The 21,603-nt window shown below is 46.0% G+C and overlaps 2 protein-coding genes across 6 annotated transcripts in view; one reads left to right on the forward strand and one right to left on the reverse strand.

Moving 5' to 3' along the window:
* Window positions 1-19: 19 nt before the first annotated feature.
* Window positions 20-11,845, reverse strand: DEDD (death effector domain containing). 4 transcript variants are annotated; one of them, XM_032260922.1, is made up of 6 exons: window positions 11,548-11,649; window positions 9,950-9,982; window positions 2,844-3,232; window positions 2,545-2,652; window positions 1,783-1,929; window positions 20-910 (listed from the first exon to the last, which is right to left on the reverse strand). In XM_032260922.1, the coding sequence occupies exons 3-6, from the start codon at window positions 3,166-3,168 to the stop codon at window positions 534-536; spliced, it is 957 nt and encodes a 318-aa protein (XP_032116813.1). In that variant the 5' UTR covers window positions 3,169-3,232; window positions 9,950-9,982; window positions 11,548-11,649; the 3' UTR covers window positions 20-533. The 4 variants fall into 4 exon arrangements, with proteins under 4 accessions (XP_032116813.1, XP_032116814.1, XP_032116812.1 ...); XM_032260923.1 differs by having other exon boundaries at window positions 11,566-11,621; XM_032260921.1 differs by lacking the exon at window positions 11,548-11,649 and adding an exon at window positions 11,708-11,845 and having other exon boundaries at window positions 407-910.
* A 5-nt stretch (window positions 11,846-11,850) lies between these two features.
* UFC1 (ubiquitin-fold modifier conjugating enzyme 1) overlaps window positions 11,851-21,603 on the forward strand; it is a 25,086-nt gene continuing 15,333 nt past the window's right edge. Inside the window, exon 1 of one of the 2 annotated variants that reach the window (XM_032260946.1) lies at window positions 11,851-11,937. The gene's annotated coding sequence lies outside the window, so the exon portion shown is untranslated. The remainder of the gene's footprint in view (window positions 11,938-21,603) is intronic. The other variant, XM_032260945.1, reaches the window with a different exon arrangement.

Here is a 21,603-nt window from a genome sequence, read left to right on the forward strand (position 1 = left end):
AAAGGGCCACAGCTTCTTTGTTTTAAAAAAATTCTATAATTTGGAAGAGGGTGGCGATTAATTTTCAAAATACACTTCAGAGTCCCACCTTCCATATAGCTCCCTTACTCACAGCCCTTTGGTTTTTTTTTTTAGACAAAATTTAAGAGCTCTCATAAAGCCAGAAGTATTGATAACCCCTTAGTGCACCCAAAAGCAGTGTTCACATCAATCCCTTACAAAGACTGTGTTCTGTAGACTTTGTTTCTCCCTATACATTTGTCTTACGGCTCAGTGGTAAGGTAGCTGTAGAGACACACGTTGAGGGGTAAATGGAAAAGGGAAACAAAGGGGAAGCCCAGGCACATGGGTGCAGGGAGGGGTGGGGAACACCACTTCCACTTTCCTTTGTCTTTTTCTTTAAAAAAAAAAAAAAAAAAAAAAAAGGCAGGGGTGTCATTGGTTGGAAGGGTAGAGAACAAACCCCAGAACAGTGTAAGCTCCAGAGGTGGGTGATGGGAACACTCCCCAAAGAAGTGAGAAGAGGGAAAAGGTCAGGGCAATGCTTGCAGCATCAAGTTCCTCAGGAGTTTCTGTCGGCCCAGCTCATAGTCCTCCTCATCTACATTTACCAGCAGCTTGATGGCTTCATGGCCCACAGCTTGCTTGAGGGAGTCTGTGATGAAGACACCTTTAAGTGCCTCTAATAAAGAGCCATTGATGTAGTCGCGCCAGAATGCGTCGAGGTAGGTGAGCTCAGAGAACTTGATGTCACAGATGATGGAGCCCAGGTCCCGGGACTTGAGGATGGTGTTGGCCTGGTTAAAGCGCTCAAACTGGCGCTCAAGTGGGTCCTGCTTGTTAGAGAAGACGTTGCCCTGCAGAGCAGTCTCATGCTGGCAGTACTCAGCCCGAACCCGCAGTCTGATGTCTGTTAGAAAGAGAAGATACCGAGCAGAAGAGGTTACAGTGAGGGATGAGTTTACAACCCAAGCTTGAAAACTGAAAAGCACGGCAGAATAAAGTAGGCAACATCACCTGACAGCTTCTCTACCTCTTCCCCAGGACTAGTTCTATGTATCTCTAAAATCCTTGCCTGACTACAGGAGGTTGCCTTAAATGGAACATGCCCAGGTCAGCACTGCTCCCATTACTCACAAGCAGCAACTTGCTTATAGGAGATTATTTTGCTAATTACCAGGCACAGAAGTTCATTTTAATATTCTCATCCTTAAAAAAAAAAAAAAAAAAAAGGCCAGGTGTGGTGGCTCACGCTTGTAATTCAAGCACTTTGGAGGCCAAGGCGGGCAGATCACCTGAGGTCGGGAGTTCAAGACCAGCCTGACCCCCTCCCCTCATTTAAAAAAAAAAAAAAAAAAAAAAAACTCTCATCTTGACTTGGTTCATCCTACAATAAGGATGTCAAAACAACATTCCGGTGATGTAGAGTATTAACAAGAGTTTAAATGTACACTGCCACAATCATAAAGAGCAGTTCTTCCACCAGATACCAAACCATTCTGCCTCACTTTGCAATGGCATTCAAAGTGAATTTCACACTGAAGAGCATAAACTGTCTAGTGTCCCAGCAGGTTTTTTTTGTTTGTTTTTTTTTTTTTTAAAGAGATGGGGTTTCACTATGTTGGCCAGGCTGGTCTCGAACTCCTGTCCTCAAGCAATTCACCCGCCTCGGCCTCCCAAAGTGCTGGGATTATAGGTGTGGGCCACCGCACCCGGCCTCCAGCAGTTCTTTATAGTCTCCCTCAAGTCTGCTCCACCTCTGGAACTCTTGAACTTCCTCACCACATGTCTGTTTTTCCTTGGGATCTGGTGTCACTGACTTCCGGCGTTTTCGCTGGCTCCCAAGTGTGGCTCTCCCTCGGGCTGGCCGCTTGCTACACATCTGAGGACCCGAAGTGGGGCAGCACACCACAGGATAGTGGGGAGGCACTGACCAGAAAGTAAAAGGGAAGAAAACACAGTAGGATTAAGGCAGAAATTCAAACACATCTCTTGGAATGAGGAAGGAATCATTTAGACTTAGGACTCAAAGCAGTGACAATAATGTGACTTGAAAAGACACAATGTGAGAGCAAATATAGGACCTAGGAGAAATGTCAACACCTCACCCAATTTTTTTTTTTTTTTTTTTGAGACGGAGTCTTACTGTGTCACCCTGGCTGGAGTGCAGTGGCGCAATCTCAGCTCAGTGCAACCTCTGCCTGCTGGGTTCAAACAATTTTCCTACCTCAGCCTCCTGAGTAGCTGGGACTACAAGTGTGCACCACAGCACCTGGCTAATTTTTGTATTTTTAGTAGAAACAGGGTTTCACCATGTTAGCCAGGATGGTCTCAATCTCCTGACTTCGTGATCCGCCTGCCTCAGCCTCCCAAAGTGCTGAGATTACAGGCATGAGCCACGGTGCCCAGCCATGATTTTTTTTTTATGGCACACAATGTGGGTGCACAGCATCCTTTCATTTAAGCTGGCAAAGCCCTAAATGTGATGAAATCAGTGTCATTTTACTTGATTATGGAAAGTAAGGGGAGTTAATGTCTTCTCACCTGTTTTAGGGGGCTGGGGAGACCTCGGTTCTGGATCACTGAGGGCTCTGGGGGTCACATAGCGAATTGATGTCTCCTCCAGATACTTGTCTACAAGATCAGGGCACACTGTAGGAGGAAAAGAAATTCAGGAAAATATACACCCTTCCCTTCTCTCAGTCCAAACCTCCAATGGGCCTCACAACTTACTCTCCTAAGTACTCCCCATGGTCAATGTGTTCTCCCCTTTAGATGCCTATGCTGCTCTTTCCTGGCCTCCCACAACTCTTCCCTGATTCCAGCCCCTAATACACCCTCACCAGCCCGTCTCCTCTTGAGGGTGACGTAGGGCAGCAGGTCGTGGCGAGTGATGATGCGCAGCAGCTGCAGCACCTGACGAAAGTTACTTTCATCACAGCGGCCCTGGCGCTCCAGCGCCAATAAGAAGTCACGTCCATTTCGGATGAGTCCACGCTCATGGTCATCAATGACATCAACAAAGAGGAAAGAAAGCACGCGTACATCTCTGTGCGTCAGATGAGTGCCCACGATGTCAAACATGCGGTGCAGGCTATATAGCCCATGTTCCTGCTCACCATGCTCTTCTGGCCACATCTGGCTTGCCTGCCGCTTTAGGCCCGCCATGCTGCGGGCTCAGGTATGCAATGCTTTCCGGAATCCCTGCTCAGCAGCTGCAATCCCCACCGTACTGAAAGGTCAGGGAAAGAACCGATGAGTCACTCAATGGCAGGAACTAGTCTTAGGCGTTCCCATATTTTCAGTCACTAACACAATGCCTGGTATAGTACAGTGCTTTATACATGTTTATTAAATTTTCAAAAGTATTTGTTTAAAAATAAACACTGGCCGGGCACAGGGGTTCACACCTATAATCCCAGCATTTTGGGAGGCCAAGGCAGGAGGATCACTTGAGCCCAGGAGTTCAAGACCAGCCTGGACAACATAGGGAGACTCCTGTTTCTACAAGAAAAAAAAAATTAGCTGGGCTTGGTGGTATCCATCTGTAGTCCAGCTACGCAGGAGGCTGAGATGGGAGGATGGCTAGAGGCCAGGAATTCAAGATCAGCCTGGTCAACATAGTGAGACCCCATCTCTACAAAAAAGAGAAAAAAATAGGGCATGGTGGCATGTGCCTGTAGTCCCAGCTACTCAGGAGTCTGAGGCAGGAGGATCACTTGAGCTCAGGAGTTCAAGGCTGCAGTGAGCTATAATCCTGCACTGTAGCCTGGGTGGCAGAGTGAGACCCCATCTCAAAAGAAAAAGAAAAGAACTAGTTTAAATTCTGACTTTATCACTGAAAAGCTGTGCAGCTGTGTGACCTTAAGTAAGTCACTTAAGTTCAAATTCTCAGTGCCTTCATCTATAAACAGGGATGAATGAATCTACACCTCAGAGTTAAGAATCCAATGAGAAAATACATGCATAATCACTTGGTAACCCTTATATAAATGGTTGTGAAACAGATTTCAAAGATACAAGCATTCTTGGCCTTTGCAGCCCAGACTCATCCCTCCACATTATTCCTACAATCCAACCACATCCACTGCTCAGAAAGTTTATCAATAATAATCACCAAAACTCATGGATTTAAATCAACAAACATTAAGTTTCTGCAATAAGCATTCTTGTAATTCTATACCATTTGTACTCCCTTGATCTTCACACTATTTGACAATACCAACTTTTTTTTTTTTTTCTGAGACAGAGTCTCACTCTGTCGCCCAGGCTGGAGTACAGTGGCAAGATCTCAGCTCACTGCAACCTCTACCTTCAGGATTCAAGCGATTCTTGTGCCTCAGCCTCCTGAGTAGCTGGGATTACAGGCACACGCCACCATGTCCAGCTAACGTTTTGTATTTTTAGTAGAGACGGGGTTTCACCATGTTGACCAGGATGGTCTCGATCTCTTGACCTCGTGATCCTCCCGCCTCGGCCTCCCAAAGTGCTGGGATTACAGGCGTGAGCCACTGCGCCCAGCCTTGGCAATACCAACTTCTAAGCATTCCTCATGAATGTCATTTACCAATCCCCTATCAGTGACCAATCACAGCCCCACATTCGTTATATAGTTTGGCACTTGATTCACAAAGTTCTTCCATAATTGTGGGTATTAACAATGACACAGCCATTAATCAAGTCTCAAATCCAACCACTTTCACTCCATTCAAGTCACTCATATTTACTGCTCCACCAGACAGTGCCATCCAATACTGTCCACTCTCTGGTCACAATCTCCAATCACCCAACCAATCCTAAATTCCTGTTAATGCTACTTCTAGATATTTCTTAAATCTCTTACTACCTTTCTACCTCCACTGCCACAGTTCAGATTACAATGATCTCTCACATGGAGTACTGCAACTGCCACTTTAAGGGCTCTCTGCACCACCAATCTTAACCTACCTAAATCCATCCCCCACCATATCTAGTTCAGTTAGCTATCTAAAGTGCGCAACTGACCGAGTCACTTTCCTGCTTGAGACCTGTTGATAGCCCTGTCCTTACCTATAAGAACACTTCAAATTCTTTACACATACATCAAGCTTTCTAAGATCAGGCCTACCTTCCAAATCTCATCTCCCACCACATCCACTTTTTATTCTCTAACATTATCAGTTTGTTTATAGTTCACAAACATCACGCAATTTGTTTCTCTATACTTTCTTCAAGCGCTTCTCTTTGCCTGAATGCCCCTCTCCCTTCTCTATTCCACACCCCCATCATCACTCTTTTTCAGATGGCTAACTCCTACTCATTCTTTAAGAGTCAGCTCAGATGCCATCTTCAAAATGCATTCTTTACACCCCCATGCTGAGATAAGTAGTCCTCTTCTGTGCTCTTATGGAACACTATGCATATCTCCTTTACACCATTTATCACCATGTACTAAAATTATTTGTGTACTTATTATCCCATTAGATCCTACTCAACTCATGGAGAGGAACTATGTCATAGCCATCTTTGTGCCTACTAATGGACAGAGCCTCAAATACAGTAGGGGCAACCCACTGTTGAACTGAACTTAATCTCCAAGAGATCACCACCAGCAATTCCAATTAAGAAACAAACTCACAAAAGTCCAAGAGTGAGAGGGCCCCATTAAAAACAGATACAGGAGCTGGGCGCAGTGGCTCACGCCTGTAATCCCAACACTTTGAAAGGCTGAGGCAGGTGGTCACGAGGTCAGGAGTTCGAGACCAGCCTGGCCAACATGGTAAAACCCCGTCTCTACTAAAAACACAAAAATTAGCCAGGGGTGGTGGCAGCCGCCTATAATCCCAGCTACCTTGGAGGCTGAGGCAGGAGAATTGCTTGAAACCAGAAGCAATTTTGCCTTTTATCACTTTATCCTGAATGAAAGAGTGAAATTCCACATAGGTAACTCAGTTACCATGCATATATTCTAACCGTAGTCTCCTCTGCACTGTTCAGAACTACCACACCATATCACACCACACCACACTACCCTACTCAACAATAAGACAGGTTGCTCTGTCCATTTTATACAAAAAGGAACTGAGGCTAGACTAGGAAAGAATAAAATAATAAGCTTCTTTGGAAAAACAAAGCTGATGGAGACTTGTAAAGCTGAAGGGTAAATAGGAACTGGTCCTTTCTTCCTCAGATGAGAAACTAAGATGAAAGCAGAGAGAAACTCATTCTCTTAAAAAAAAAAAAAAAAGGGAGGTATACTCTGGGATCACTTAACCCTATACCATGGGTTCTGATATGTGGAAAGGAAATATAATCCACATATGATTTTGAGAGCCCAGATGCCCCACCCAAAGCATGGGAAACAGCTGGGAAAATAGCTTTTCAACCAGAGACTGTTATTCCCTCCTCTCGATTCACCTGTTGCTGTCACTGGGTACAAATGAAGGTGCTAAAGGAAAATAAGTTCTTGCTCATAGCAGGCAACATGAGAAAACTGAGCCTCCTCAGAGCCCCTGCAACTTCTCCTTGTTGCCTATCCCACCTGTTCCCTTGGGCCAGCTGTTGATTATGAGGATCTCAGATAAAGCAGATGGGTAGGTTTCACATTAAACCAACCAGAAGAGCTGGTTGCTCCAGAGATCCCTAATTTAAAGTGCGCTTAAACCCCAGGAAATGAAGAAACATTGTCCCCACATACTCTCACAATGGAAAATGAGGCAAAATACAGGAAAGCACTGTGGTCCTAACTAGGCATCAATGGATGTAATTCTATCAGCTTCAATCCCTTGAAAGTTAACTTCCTACATTTGAGAGGAAACAAGCAAACACACACACTAGCCACCTTTAAGTCCTAGATTCCAGGTTAGATCATCAACGTACTAAGAATTATCAGAGCTTTTAGGTCAGTGGTTCTCAACCAGGGGCAAATTTGACCCCTGAGGGATATGTGGCAATGTCTGGAGACATTTCTGATTATCCTGCTCGGTGGGGAAGGGGTTGCAATCATCATGTAATGAGTAGATGCCATGGATATTTACAACATCCTACAGGCAAGGTACGGTGGCTCACGTCTGAATTCCCAGCACTTTGAGAGGCCAAGATGGGTGGATCACTTGAGCCCAGGAGTTTGAGACCAGCTTGGACAACATGGCGAAACCCTATTTCTACACAAAATACAAAAATTAGCCAGGCGTGGTGGCCTGCACCTGTGGTCCCAGCTACTTGAGAGGCTGACATAGGAGAATCCCTTGAGCCTGGGAAGTCGAAGCTGCAGTAGGATGTAATAGCGCCACTGCACTCCAGCCCAGGTGACAGAGTGAGACCCTGTCTCAAAAAAAAAAAAAAAAAATCCTATAATGCACAGGACAGTCTGCCACAACAAAGAATCATCTAGCACAAAATGTCAATAAACCCTATAAAGGGTGGACCATGATGAAGGGTCAAAAGAATGCATGTCACTTTCCACATTAGATCTAGAAAAAGCCATTTGGTCCTTCTAATCCAAACCCATCAAACATTCCAGAAAAAAAGAAAGGCCTATTAGACATAGAGGTTCATTTAACTTCCAAGTCCAACTAGCACTAAGGTGTTTCATGCCACTCCAACCTTGGCTCCTCCATCACCTGCTGTAGGCATTCCGCTGAAGAGCAGGTGAAGCAGGGCTACACCCACTCTGTCCCATCCCAGGAGGTCTACTAGGACCTAGTTCAATCTGGAGTTCTGTAATCCTCTGCAAGACAGACACAAAGGATCCTGCTCATAAGCCTCAGGGCCATCTTTAAAGTCTTGAAACTAGAAAAGTAGCAGACTCTACTTGTTAGGTTATTAATCAGACTTATATTGCTTATTCAATGAAACAAAATATAGAAATATGTAAGGTCACTGGGAGAAATATGAGAATACTGACATGCAGGTTAAGAGGCAGCCCTCTCCACTTAATGCAACCCAGATGAGAGTTCCAAGATCTATCTCTACAAACAATAAACAAAAATTAGCTGGGCATGGTGGTACACACCTGTGGTCCCAGCTACTCTGGTCGCACCACTACACTCCAGCCTGGGGAGCAGAGTAAGATCTTGCCTCAAAAAAAAAAATGTGATAGGCCGGGCACGGTGGCTCAAGCCTGTAATCCCAGCACTTTGGGAGGCCGAGGCGGGTGGATCACGAGGTTAAGAGATCGAGACCATCCTGGTCAACATGGTGAAACCCCGTCTCTACTAAAAATACAAAACATTAGCTGGGCATGGTGGCGCGTGCCTGTAATCTCAGCTACTCAGGAGGTTGAGGCAGGAGAACTGCCTGAACCCAGGAGGCGGAGGCTGCAGTGAGCCGAGATCGCGCCATTGCACTCCAGCCTGGGTAACAAGAGTGAAACTCCGTCTCAGGAAAAAAAAAAAAAAGTGATAAATCTTAAGTTCAACTAATTAGTAAAGTTAGGGGAAAAAAGCCAGGCGAGGTGGCTCACAGCTGTAATCCCAGCACTGTGGGAGGCCAAGGCAGGTGGATCACTTGAGGTAAGGAGTTCAAGACCAGCCTGGCCAACATTGTGAAACCCTGTCTCTACTAAAAATACAAACAGTAGCTGGGCATGGTGGCTCGTGCCTGTAATCCCAGCTGCTCCAGAAGCTAAGACAGGAGAATGGCTTGAACCTGGGAGTCAGAGATTGCAACTTTATGCCACTAAACTCTAGCCTGGGCAACAGAGTGAGACTCTGTCTCAAAAACAAACAAACAAAACAAAACAAACAAAAAAAACCATGACCAGTTTCCTCTAAAACCAAAATATACTCATATTTCTGTGGCAGTGAAGCAAGGGAGCTCAACTTAAAACATACAGAGATTTTAGGTATCAGAATGGTGAGGAGAATGTAACCCCGAGAACAGATTAGAAATAATTCAAGTCTCGGTATCAGAAACATTGCCAAATACCAAGGGAAAAAACTCTAGTACACAGAGAGTCCTGATCCCAATGACTGGTCTGACTCCATTTGAGATACTAACTCATGAATTCTCCGGTACAGTTTCCCAAGAATTATTGATTCTGATGAATTGCTATATTCCTGGAGTTTTGCTTTTTTCTTTAGAGAAGTCCAAGTCAGCCAACTCTGTAGGCATCTTCAGGATTTCCTCCTGATTGGTCCTCCTCTACTGTGTTTCTACTTCCAAGCAAAATCTGGTCTCCTCCCAACCAGGAATATCTGTATCTTTTGAGGTACTTGGCTCTCTCAGAAGCCCTTAGGGGAAAGCCACATGAAATATATAAAAAAGAGTAATATCTTGAAATGAAAATGACAGTCATCTCCCCCGAACAGGGATATTTGTAATTTAATCGGAGAATTGGAGCTGACTCTTTCCGAAGTCCTCAAAGGAAAAGTCATGCAGAAGAACTACAAAAAAAAAAAAAAAAAAAAAAAAAGAGTGGTGCCCTGAAACTTGAAGTGAAAGCTACATGGGAAATCTTAAAGATGGCTAAGAGTACATCAAGAGTTTTCTTGCTGGTGAGACTAGGAAATGTAATCAAGTATCTAGAAGTCAAAGTTACATTGTATGTTTTCAAAAGAATGATGCCAGGAACCCCCCAACAGCTGGAAGAAAGAGAAAGAGGAAAGGTTTCCCATGGAAGGAAGGTGCCCCAGTAACCTTCCAAGGTCAATATTTAGCAGACAATGTACTAAAGTCTTCCACATGTATTAAAAAAAAAAAAAAAGTTTGAGAGCTGACCAAGAAGACCAGACAATAACAAACCAAAGCTGGGGGATTGTCCCAAGACATCTAAATCTCCTTCTCTTTCCCCTCCTAACTCCAATTAACTAAAACAGCGATCGCAATAGATCTCATGCACTCAGATGAGTGAGTGAAAACTCATTTTCCCTGGCATTCTCCTCATTCATGGACCCAACCTCAAAATAACTCTCATGCTATTTCCATTCCATTCCATTGTTTGAAAACAATAAAAAAGTTTCAGACTTACCTCTGCAAGAAATTTAATTTCCCAGGTCTCTTCCTAGCACAAGTTTCACAGCCAGCAGCAAAACAAAAACAAATAAGGAGGGGAAAATAATTAATTTCAGGTTTTTGAAACCTCAAAGGCCCACAGAATTAGTCAATCTTGTTGCAAAAATACACAAACAAGCCTAAAGCCATTTAGAGAACACTCGCCCTCAACAAGTCGCCAGGCTTCCCTAACTCTCGATTAGTCAATTTACAAAAACAATACCAACTCCAAGAATTTCCAGTCTCAATGGCTTGCGGCAAGAAAGTTCCCAAATTTAAGAACTTCTGGGAAAACCAATTATCCTCTAACACCTTCTCATCTTCCTCAATTCCTTATTCCTATTTTGTTACAATATTAACGTTAACTTTCATCTTCAGAAAAAACTGGGAGGAAAGTGGTTACAGCCAAATAAGGCATTTTCTTCCCCATTACTTTCACATATCAGACCAAGCACTATCCTCCAAATTCAGCCTTTGGCCCTTTCCCTTAACTTACACACAATAAGAACAAAATATCCAAAGGGGCAGCATCCACTCATACATCTATGTTCACCAGGGAAAGTTTTTCTATATACAGTATGCATGTTACCCCCTCCCTTCTAGACTTAAACAGCAAAAGGGTCTGGAAACTACAGCACTCATTTAGCCTGTCTAGATGCCATGCTATCTTTTCTCTTTCCCTCCTCAGACCTCCAGAGCCTCCACCTTAGCATATAGGATTCCAATATAGCCATGTCTGCTCCCCCACTCTTGTACTGCTAATGCTAAAAACTAGAAAAGTCCTTTGCTCTTCCACACTTGGGCGACACCGGTTTTCCCATTTTCCCAACCAGGAAAAACAAGGAAACAGTAAGCTAGGGAGTCTTTTGGAAAACAAACCCAGCTGAATTCTCATCCAACCCCAATTCTGCAAACCCACATGACCATTCCCTTCTGCCCTTCCCACCCTCTTAAAAGCTAAGGGCCTGGCAATTAGAATTGGCTGCAACTGATGCTGCTTAACTCTGTTCTCTCCTCCTGGGCACCGGGGAAAGGGAAACCCCCGAACCTCCATCACCCGTGCAGCTCCACTGTCCTATCTCCCATTCCACTCCCCTTCCTCCCAAACTTTCCTCCCAGTCTCTCACTTTCTCCATTACCTCCTCCCACCGACACTCTCTCCATTCCCCAAACCTCCGTTCTCTCCTTTTCCACCCAAATTCTCCCCTAGGCCCTTCCCCCTCCCACCTCCAATTCAGCACTTTCGAAGCCCCGCAGAAACGTCTTAACTCCAATTCTCACCTTTCCCCACCTCCTCGCAACACCCCGCATCAGAGTCCAGTCCTCCCTCCAACCACATGCCACGGCCCCCTTCCCCTTCACACCCTCAGCCTCTCCGTCCTGCTCCTACCCGCTTCCACGCGAGCGATCGCAGCCCCACTCCCCACCTCGGCCTCTCTAATACCCCTGGCCGGGCGCAGTCTCAGCCCTTGTTTACGCCCCTCCCCATGCCCTCACTCCTCCGCCTCGACCCCTGCCCTCTCCCGCAGTTGCCATCCCCCCTGCACGCCCCCCTCGGCAGCTCCCCTCCCCCACCTCTCAGCGTCCCGTCACCTCCCTCTCTTGAGGTTCTCAGGCTGGACGTCGCCACCGCCTCCCCCTCCACTTTCCTTCCCCAAGCCCTTTGCGGCCCCGCCCGGCCCCGCCCCGTCCCGCTCGACTCCCTCTCCCCACTCCGGCCGCCCCTCCGCCTCACTCTCGGCTCAGGCTCGGCGCCGCCATGTTGGATCCATCCGCGCCGCTCTCCCGGGCCTGTCTCACGGCGCCGCATCCGGGCTCCAGCCGCCGCCGCCGCCGCCGCCGCCGCGGGCGTGGGGGAGGGGAGAGGCGGGCGGGGGTGGCTGCATCCTGAACGGCGCCTCCCGGAACCTGGCCGGTTAGTGGCGGCTTCGAGACCATAGTGAGACATGAGCTGGAGTAGCCATAGTAAGTGAGGGCAGCCTGGCAGCGGCATTAAGCGGGGAGTGGATAGCTTCACTTCGGGAGGAGAGAGAGGAATTGGCAGCCATCTTGCTTTGGGGCAAGCTGGCAACGCCGGTTTTTCTTGACTGCTGCTTAGGGCGGTAATAAGGGATGGGAGAGGATATAGCATTCTTGAATGTGGAAACATTGGTGGCGCCTTCAAGACCCACCGAAAGGCTGGGATTGGCAGCCCTGACTCATAAGGGCGGAATAGCACGGGGATCGGTTTGCCTGGCGAACTTGAGTGAAGGGTCAAGATCTGGATTTCACCTTTCCTCTGAGCTTCCTGATAACCCGGACGTTCCGTAAACCCGGATCCGGAGCTGAAAGCGCTGCCCAGATCCCGTCTCGGAATTCATTCGTTCAGCATTTACCTTTTGAACGCCGGCTTCCTGTAGGAAGTGTCGCCTAGCCGATCCGTGTAGGGCTGTTGGGAATTGGGGGTGGGGAGGATGGTGCGGGTAAGTTCTGGAGCAGCCAACAGCCTGATGTGGCTTAAGAAGAGGTAATAGATAGGGGGAGACCAGATTATGCAAAGCCTTGTAAATTAATTGATTTTTATCCTTAAGGCAACGAAGTCTTTTAAGAATGTCAACAGAGGTGTGAACAATGTTATTTGCATTTTAGATCACTGCGTGCTGTGTGAAGGATGAATTGAGGGGACAAAGTGAGAAGCAAGGAGAACAATTAGGCTCTTTTCCAGGCAAGAGGTGATGATGGTCTGTCTTGTGGAAGGGAGAGTGCAGATGGGGAGAAATAAATTGGATTAAGAGGTATGAATGTTCTGACTTGGACAACTGGGGAATAATGATACCATTTCCTTTCTCGTTTAGGGGGAGATAATGAGTTTTGGGTGCCCCTGGGATACTAGCTAGTGTGGATTGGGAACCCAAAAGAAAGGGTTGAGGTGTGTGTGCGTGTGCATACAGGTAGCTTTTGAAGCCATGAAGTGGGCTAGAGAGGATACCTGCAGTTGCTGGTAGGTTGAGGGAGGCTGAAAAGAACACGGAGAAGGGGCAAACCGAAAGGAAAGAAAACTATAGAGAACTGTCAAAGAAACTGGTTAAAGCATTTACTGTAACAGAGATAAGGTAAAATGCAAACTAAAATGTATCCATCAGGGCTGGGCGTGGTGGCTCACACCTGTAATCCTAGCAGTTTGGGAGGCACAAGTGGGTGGATCACTTGAGGCCAGGAGTTTGAGACCAGCCTGCCCAACATGGTGAAACCCTGTCTCTACTAAAAATACAAAAAACTAGCTGGGTGTGGTGGCACATGCCTATAATCCCAGCTACTTGGGAGGCTGAGGCATGAGAATTGTGTGAACCCAGGAGGCAGAGATTGCAGTGAGCTGAAATCTCACCATTGCACTCCAGCCTGGGCAACAGAGTGAGACCCTGTTTCAAAAAAAAAATAAATAGGCCAGGTGCTGTGGCTTACACCTGCAATCCCAGCACTTTGGGAGGCCAAGATGGGCGGATCACTTGATGTTAGGAGTTCAAGATCAGCTTGGCCAACATGGTGAAACCCCTTCTCTACTAAAAATGCAAAAATCAGCCGGACGTGGTGATGCACACCTGTAGTCCCAGCTACTGGGGAGGCTGAGGCATGAGAATTGCGTGAACCCAGGAGGCAGAGGTTGCAGTGAGCTGAGGTGGCTCTCTGTCTCAAAAAACTAAGTAAATAAAATGTGTCTATCAGATATTGCAACAAGGACCAGGCACAGTGGCTCACACCTGTAATCCCAGCACTTTGGGAGGCCTAGGCAGGGGAATCACTTGAAGCCAGGAGTTGGAAACCAGCCTGGCCAATGTGGCAAGACCCCATCTCTACAAAAAATACAAAAATTAGGCAGGGGTGGTGGTGTACACCTGTGATCCCATCTACTCTGGAGGCTGAGGCATGAGAATCACTTGAACCCAGGAGGCAGAGGTTGCAGTGAATTGAGATCATTTCATTGCACTCCTTGTAACAGAACAAGACTTTGTGTTTTTTTTGTTTGTTTTTTAAAAGGCCAGGCACCGTAGCTCACACCTGTAATCCCAGCACTTTAGGAGGCTGAGGTGGGCCGATCACCTGAGGTCAGGAGTTCGAGACCAGCTTTGCCAACATGGTGAAACCCCTGTCTCTACTAAAAATACAAAAATTAGCCAGCGTGGTGTCAGGCACCTGTAATCCCAGCTACTTGGGAGGCTGACGTGGGAGAATCACTTGAACCCGGGAGGTGAAGGTTGCGGTGAGCGGAAATTGCAGCAATGCCCTCCGGTGAGACTCTGTCTCCAAAAAAAAGAAAAAGATACTGCAACAAGGAGGTCATTTAGGAAATTTGGAGAAAGCTGTTTTGTAGTTGCGGTGGACAGAAAACAGATTGAATTGAGAAGGCACAACATATAAAGACAGTTTTTTTCATGGTGTTGACGTAAAAAGGAGACTAGTGGTAGGGTGTTGCAGGAGGGAGAATTCCAAAGAAAGGGAAGAAGTTTTAGCTACCTGTGGGGTAGCTAGATAGATATGTCCTGATGGCATGTTTAATATACAGATCTAAAATGTAAGAGAAAAATATAAGTGGAGAAAAAAGCAAACAGAATAAATATGACACATTTACACATGCATTAAAGAAATTATGAAGAGCAGGCCTAAGAGGGATGAGACTTATACTTTTCATTTTACATCTGTCTTTATTGCCTGTAATTGTTTTACTATGCACATATTATTTATAAAAAACTTTTTTTTTTTAAACCAAGTCTTGCTCTGTCACCCAGGCTGGAATGCAGTGGCGTAATCTCAGCTCACTGCAACCTCTGCCTCCCAGGTTCAAGAGATTCTTCTGCCTCAGCCTCCCGAGTAGCTGGGAATACAGGCATGCGCTACCATGCCTGGCTAATTTTTTTGCATTTTAGGAGAGACAGGGTTTCATTATGTCGGCCAGGCTGGTCTGAAACTCCTGACCTCGTGATCCACATGCCTCGGCCTCCCAAAGTGCTGGGATTACAGGCGTGAGCCATGGTGCCTGCCCAGAAAACTACTTTTTAGAAAGTCCTATGATATATAGGCCAGAAATTCTGAAACAGCAACACTTCAGTGGTAATTGAAGCCATAGATTTGGATAAGCTCCCCAGAAAAGAGCAGAGGGCTAGGAAGAGTGCTCTGGGGAATTCCAACGTTTAAGGCATAAGTAGAAGAGCTCTTGGAGAATCTTTGAAAAGGAACAACCAAAGAGGAAGAAGAAAACCTGGGAGAAAATTGTCACAGAATCAAAGGGAAGAGTATTTCAAGGGGGTGGATGTTGAAAGTGTCAGATGTCCCCAGAGAGGCAACTAATAGGAAAGTTGTTTGTACCTCTGAACCCAGGTTTCTTGGAAGCTTGGCACGAAAGTCAAATCCAGATCTTGAACCTTCCCCCAAGTATCACTAGGCAGTACAACCCCCACACTATTCTGCCTTTATGTATCATGGCCGTCAGACCCAGTCTTTCAGTGAGTCTTCAAGGCAACACCAGCCAGTGCTGGCACCATCAATCTTACTACGCTCAATACTCTCGCTGGGTGTGGTGGCTCACAGCTGTAATCCCAATACTTTGGCCAGGAGTTCAAGATCAGCCTGGGCAACATAGTGAGAGACCCCCTGTCTACAATTTTTCTTTTAATTAACTGGGTATGGTGGCATGTGCCTGTAGTCCCAGCTACTTAGAAGGCTGAGGAGGATCACCTGAGCCTGGGGAGTTTGAGGTTGCAGTGAGCCCTGATGGCACCATTGCACTCCAACCTGGGTGACATAGGGAAACCCTGTTTCAAAAAAAAAAAAAAAAGAGAAGAAGAATGCTACTCTCTCCCAGTCCTTCCTATAGCCCTGAAGCTGCCATCAAGAAAAACCTGTTTTTCTAGAAATGGTGAAATTAAGGAATTGAAAGTAGGAGTATTAGTTGGAGTTGGAGGTCAGAAACTATTTTTCATGGGTTTTTCTAAAATTTCCCAGGGTGATAGTAAGAGTTGGTACAAAGAAGTTATTTAATAGGTGCTGAAGGCTGGGTTTGGAGGATCACTTGAGCCCAGGAGTTTGAGGCTGCAGTGAGCTATTATGCTGCCGCACTCCCCCCACCAAAAAAAAGGAAAAGAAAAAAGGTGCTAAAGGGCAGTAAAGCCAGATGGCATAAGCTTCACAGGGGCAAGAATTTTTCAAAAGGATGGAAGCACAGTGGTCTGAAAGTAGCAGTGGGTAGCAAAGAGAGGGCTGATCCCTTGCCACCTCTTCCTACAGGAGCAAGAATAAACAGCCTGTAGAAGGTTGAAGGGAAAAGGTATTCATTAATTGGAAAAAAAGTCAAACATTGCTACCTCACCTCTGACAATTTTTTCCTCTAAACCCACTGGAATGCTTTTCTTTTGTAAACAACCTCCCTTATGTACTCATTGTCTTCACAGATTGCTCCTAAGCTTTTTCTAGAGGAATAGAATAGCCAGCAGGACAGAGGTAGCTCTGATGTGTGCAGTGCAGATGTAATCCACATAAGCCCACACACAGGCAGACACAGGCACTGCTACTTACAGTAGAATAACGTTCTCCCTCCATATCCATGTTGTGAAGTAGTTTGATGGCAGTTCCTTTCTATGAACCCACCTCTCCTCTCCAAACCTAACCCAGCTCCATTCAGAGGATTAGAGAAAGCTGAGGATTGCCTTTTCTTTTCTCTTTTTTCTTTTTTTTCCTGTAAAATTTTAATAGCCGGCATAGAGAAGAAAGGATTACCTTTTCTAGTCATAGTATGATGTTCAGTCTGCGTATTGCAGCCAATGGGGGGAAAACAGATAGCTTTTTCATTGAGAATGGAAAGCTGAAGGAAGGGCTGAGATTTGCCTTCATTAGGGCCTTCCAGAGGAATCCCTCTTACTCTGCAGGACTGACAGAACTCAATTCTTTTCCCTGGGGCCAGACTTCAACGACCAAATTTTCCAAATTCCAAACATTGGGACAGTTGCCTGACCAGCTGTTCCTAAGCTAGTCAGTTTATTTGGAGGGATGTTTTCCGCCTGGGGAGCCTTGGAAGTTCACTCTTTCAACATGAAGTGTTAAGATCTTAATGCCAACAAAGAGAGCTGTGCAGATTTCCTGAGCTAAGCCAAAGGGACCTCCTTCGTAGAGATGGGCACCCTCATGTCCATCACTGAGAAAAATATATTTCAAACAGTTTAGGGTTTTCTGTTAGCTATAGTTAGACTGCTGTTCCTCTTTAGCTTAAACTGTACCACAGCTGTACAGTTAAAACAAAAACTTCACCTTTTGTCTTATGAATCACCCTCTCCTTGATTCAACTAAAAACTTGGAGGAAGCTCCTCCAAGAAGATTGAGAACCCTGTGTAGAATTCTCTTGTTGAAGTCCTCTGTTTGTTATGTTTCTTTCTTTACATTAGTTCCTATCTCTTCCTCAGCTGAGAAAACATTCCTCCAGCTTTCAAAGACTGGCGCCTTCAGCTAACCCTGATGCCCATCCTTTTCAACATATCAAAACACTACTCCCACAGTTATCTCTTCCTTCTCTGGAATCTGTAACCTGGAATCCTTCAGCTGTCCCTCCACAGGCTCACATTCCCACTATGTTCTTAACTATAGCTTTCAACTCCCTGTAATTCTCAGTAATTAGAAAGGCCTTTTTACTATCCTTAGATAAATCTCTTTGTAACTTCCCCACTTAGTGGTTCTGTTTTTTCTCTCTGGATCAACACATCATAGCCACATGTCCCTACTAAATATTTTCTTTTTTTTTTTTTTTTTTTTTTTTTTGAGACGGAGTTTCACTCATGTTACCCAGGCTGGAGTGCAATGGCGCGATCTCGGCTCACCGCAACCTCCGCCTCCTGGGTTCAGGCAATTATCCTGCCTCAGCCTCCTGAGTAGCTGGGATTACAGGCATGTGCCACCATGCCCAGCTAATTTTTTGTATTTTTTTAGTAGAGACGGGGTTTCACCATGTTGACCAGGATGGTCTCGATCTCTTGACCTCGTGATCCACCCGCCTCGGCCTCCCAAAGTGCTGGGATTACAGGCTTGAGCCACCGCGCCCGGCCCTACTAAATATTTTCTTACAAGTCAATGGTAGTACCAGTTTAGAGTAGATGTATTATCTTTCTTGATCTGAATACTCTATTAAGGCTGCTTGCCCTAGTCCATGTTCCTTCCCAACTCTGCCGGATTAATCTTTTCAAACGAGATATTCCCTTAAGGAAGTCTGTATCTTGTTAGCACTAGCCCCTTGTCACAAGTATCCTCTTGACTCTTCCAGGGCTACTCGGATCCCAGTGTCCCTACCAGGGTTTTACTCTTCTACTTTACCCTGCAGGGACTTGCTGACCTGATGACCTGCTCTACTTCTTGGTTTCCTATTAACTCTAAGCTGCCCCAGTTACTCATTTTCATCCAGGCTTTATACTACTGGCTCCTCCTAATTTCAGTTCAGCTTCGAACCTAGCTCTAAGTCCTTAACTAGAATTCTGGCATCTCTGGCTCCCAAATAAAGGCGTAGAGACCTTGGCCACGCATGGTGGCTCATGCCTGCAATCTCCTGCCTCAGCCTCCTGAGTTGCTGGAATTACAGGCATGTGCCACCACACCCAGCTAATTTTGTTTTTTTTTTGTAGAGACAGGGTTTTGCCCTGTTGGACAGGCTGGTTTAGAACTCCTGACCTCAAGTGATCCACCCGCCTTGGCCTCCCAAAGTGCTGGGATTACAGGCGTGAGCCACTGCGCCTGGCCTGGCCTAATTTTGTATTTTTAATAGGGATGGGGTTTCTTCATATTGGCCTGGTTGGTCTTGAACTCCTGACCTCAGGTGATCTGCCCACCTCAGCCTCCCAAAGTGCTGGGATTACAGGCGTGAACCACCGCGCCTGGGATAATGATTATATTAAATGATGTATAGAAAGTGTTGCACAGAGCCGGGCACGGCACGGTGGCTAACACCTGTAATCCCAGCACTTTGGGAGGCCAAGGCGGGCGGATCACAAGATCAAGAGATCGAGACCATCCTGGCCAACACAGTGAAACCCCATCTCTACTAAAAATACAAAAAAATTAGCTGGGCGTGGTGGCACGCGCCTGTGATCCCAGCTACTCGGGAGGCTGAGGGGGAAGAATCGCTTGAACCCAGGAGGCACAGGTTGCAGTGAGCCAAGATTGTGCCACCACACTCCAGCCTGGTGACAGAGCAAGACTCCGCCTCAAAAAAAAAGAAAAAAAGAAAGTGTTGCACAGGGCCTAGTGCTTGATAAATGTTACCTAATATTTATTATTATATATATAACAAGTTTCACCAGGTTTCAGAAATTCAGCAGGCTCTTTATCAGTGACTCTCTGCTGCCCCCATGGGGATGACTTTTCCAAGTCATTGGTTATTCCAAAGACCATAACATAAAACGGCCCTGTCTCACCAATCCCACCAGTTAATTAGAAAATTAACCAATTTTTATTTGGCTGGTTGTTCAATTAAATAAATATGCTCTTATATTTCAGACCATTCTCAAACTTTTTTAAATAACAGGCTGGACATGGTGGTTTATCCCTATAATCTCAGCACTTTGGGAGGCCCAGGTGGGCGGATCTCTTGAGGTCAGGAGTTCAAGACCAGCCTGGCCAACATGATGAAACCCCATCTCTACTAAAAATACAAAAATTATCCAGGCGTGGTGGCAGGTGCCTGTAATCTCATCTACTCTAGAGGCTGAGGCAAGAGAATCGCTTGAACCTGGGAGGCGGAGGTTGCAGTGAGCCAAGATTGCGCCATTGCACTCCAGCCATCTCTGGGAAAAAAAAAAAAAAAAAAAGACACACTGCATCCATGATGTTCTCCTAATCTGTTAATCTAGTAACACTGACAAGAAGGAAAACTCATTCACTCGTTTATTTAATAGATATATGTTAAGCATTTACTAATGTCAGGTATGTGATAGACATACAGGATAAGATAGACAATGGAGAACAAATCAGAGAGGGTCCATGTCTTCCTGGAGCTTACCATTTACATGGGTAGACAGACATTATTAAGGAAATCAAATAACAAATAGGTGCTATGAAGGAAAATAACAATGTTGTGACAGAAACTAGGGAAAGCCTCTCTTTGAGGAGGTAACATATAATAGAAGCCAAAAAACATGAAAGAAGGGCCTGGCGAAATGGCTCACACCTGTAATACCAGCATATTGGGAGACTGAGGCAAATTCGATATCAGCCTGGGCAAGATGGTGAGACCTTTGTCGCTACAAAAATAATTAAAAATTGGCCGGGCGCGATGGCTCAAGCCTGTAATCCCAGCACTTTGGGAGGCCGAGGCGGGTGGATCACGAGGTCAAGAGATCGAGACCATCCTGGTCAACATCGTGAAACCCCGTCTCTACTAAAAATACAAAAAATTAGCTGGGCATGGTGGTGCGTGCCTGTAATCCCAGCTACTCAGGAGGCTGAGGCAGGGGAATTGCCTGAACCCAGGAGGCGGAGGTTGCGGTGAGCCGAGATCGTGCCATTGCACTCCAGCCTGGGTAACGAGAGCGAAACTCCGTCTCAAAAAAACAAACAAAAAAAATAATAATAATAATAATTAAAAATTAGCTGGTGATGGCATGTGCCTCTAGTCCCAGCTGCTTGACAGGCTGAGGTAGGAGAGTTGCATGAGCCCAGGAGTTCAAGGCTGTAAAGAGCCGTGATTACCCTACTGCACTGCCCTTCAGTCTGAGCGACAGAGCAAGACCCTGTCTCTCTAGAAAAGAAAAGAGGGGGGGTGGGAAGAAGACGTGAAGGCGGCATCTGTTTTGTGGAGAATGGAGAGGAATGTCCTTATATGCTCTTATATTTCAGACCATTCTCTATCTTTTTAAAATAACAGGCTGGACATGGTTGTTCACGCCTGTAACCCCAGCACTTTGGGAGGCCGAGGTGGGTGGATCTCTTGAGGTCACGAGTTCGAGACCAGCCTGGCCAACATGGTGAAACCCCATCCTACTAAAAATACAAAAATTATCCAGGCCTGGTGGCAGGTGCCTATAACCCCATCTACTCCAGAGGCTAAGGCAGGAGAATCACTTGAACCCTATCCTTTCTAGGCTGAGAAAGGACCTGGAAGAAGAGCTAACAACTTGGGGGACTGAATCATATCCTGATGAAACATTGCAGGCTTCTGGGCATCATTGCTTTTTCATCTCACTGCTCATAAATCACTCCTTTTAAAAAATAAAAAATAATGTCGCCAGGCGAGGTGGCTCACGCCTGTAATCAAAGTACTCTGGGAGACTAAGGCGGGTAGATAATGAAGTCAAGAGTTCAAGACCAGCCTGACCAACATGGTGAAACCCTGTCTCTACTAAAAATACAAAAATTGGCAGGGCGCGGTGGCTCAAGCCTGTAATCCCAGCACTTTGGGAGGCCGAGGCGGGTGGATCACGAGGTCAAGAGATCGAGACCATCCTGGTCAACACGGTGAAACCCCGTCTCTACTAAAACTACAAAAAATTAGCTGGGCATGGTGGCGCGTGCCTGTAATCCCAGCTACTCAGGAGGCTGAGGCAGGAGAATTGCCTGAACCCAGGAGGCGGAGGTTGCGGTGAGCCGAAATCGCGCCATTGCACTCCAGCCTGGGTAACAAGAGCG

The sequence above is a fragment of the Sapajus apella genome, unplaced genomic scaffold (assembly GCF_009761245.1).
Source record: "Sapajus apella isolate SASKATOON/1434 unplaced genomic scaffold, GSC_monkey_1.0 scaffold119, whole genome shotgun sequence".
Taxonomy (NCBI): Eukaryota; Metazoa; Chordata; class Mammalia; order Primates; family Cebidae; genus Sapajus; species Sapajus apella.